Genomic DNA, 809 nt, shown 5'->3' on the forward strand with positions numbered 1-809 from the left:
TATATATATATATATATATATATATATATATATATATATACATATATACATACATACTATACATCTTATTTAGGTGTTTTAGCCTCATAGATAAAATAAATAGATAAAATATTATATCAAAAATAAAATAATAAGCTATCATGTTAAAAATATGTATTTGCTTAGGAATCTTATATCTTCATTTTAGATTTACATTACAATAATATAATGAGATGACGTGATTAAGTAAAAACAATTAACTTGTAATCTCACATATCCTATGTATATTATTTTATAAGTGATATGACTTGGTTAAAAGTTTTTAAGAGAATATACATTATTGTAGTATGAGACTGTAATCCATTTTGGGAATATTCACACTAATAAATAAGTCAATACAAAAATAAATTTGTTTCGACCAACCTGAGCCTTGTCATGCTTGGTCGAATCTGATGATTTAGTTTGATGATGATGATCAGATTTGCCATGTTGTTGTGATTTATTTTTATTGGTGCCTCTTCCACCAGAGGACACCAAGGATTTGTTGCTTGAACTCATTGCCAACTAAAATCCCACGCACCTTAGCACTCACCGTATCACACTATATACACTCTCTATTTACAGTCTGAAACAGAATACATTTGCTGTTATGATGCAATAATTTATTATTTATAATTATAAATAAAATTATGATTGATTTCCGATAACACAAATCATTTGATCATAAAGTACTTTTAGGAGCATCATTAAAGAAACAAAGACCACAGGAATATGTTACAATCTGCTCATATAATAAGAATCTTGCCACGCAAAGCAATCATTATAATTTT

At 26.6% G+C, this 809-nt stretch overlaps 1 protein-coding gene across 1 annotated transcript in view; it reads right to left on the bottom strand.

Annotated features, from left to right (window-relative positions):
- Positions 1-537, bottom strand: part of LOC105623885 (protein lingerer) — a 9480-nt gene extending 8943 nt beyond the window's left edge. Inside the window, exon 1 of the mRNA XM_012205257.1 lies at positions 403-537. Within this exon, the coding sequence (XP_012060647.1) occupies positions 403-537 (135 nt within the window). The remainder of the gene's footprint in view (positions 1-402) is intronic.
- Positions 538-809: the final 272 nt, after the last annotated feature.

The sequence above is a fragment of the Atta cephalotes genome (assembly GCF_000143395.1).
Source record: "Atta cephalotes unplaced genomic scaffold scaffold00067, whole genome shotgun sequence".
In the NCBI taxonomy this organism is placed as follows: Eukaryota; Metazoa; Arthropoda; class Insecta; order Hymenoptera; family Formicidae; genus Atta; species Atta cephalotes.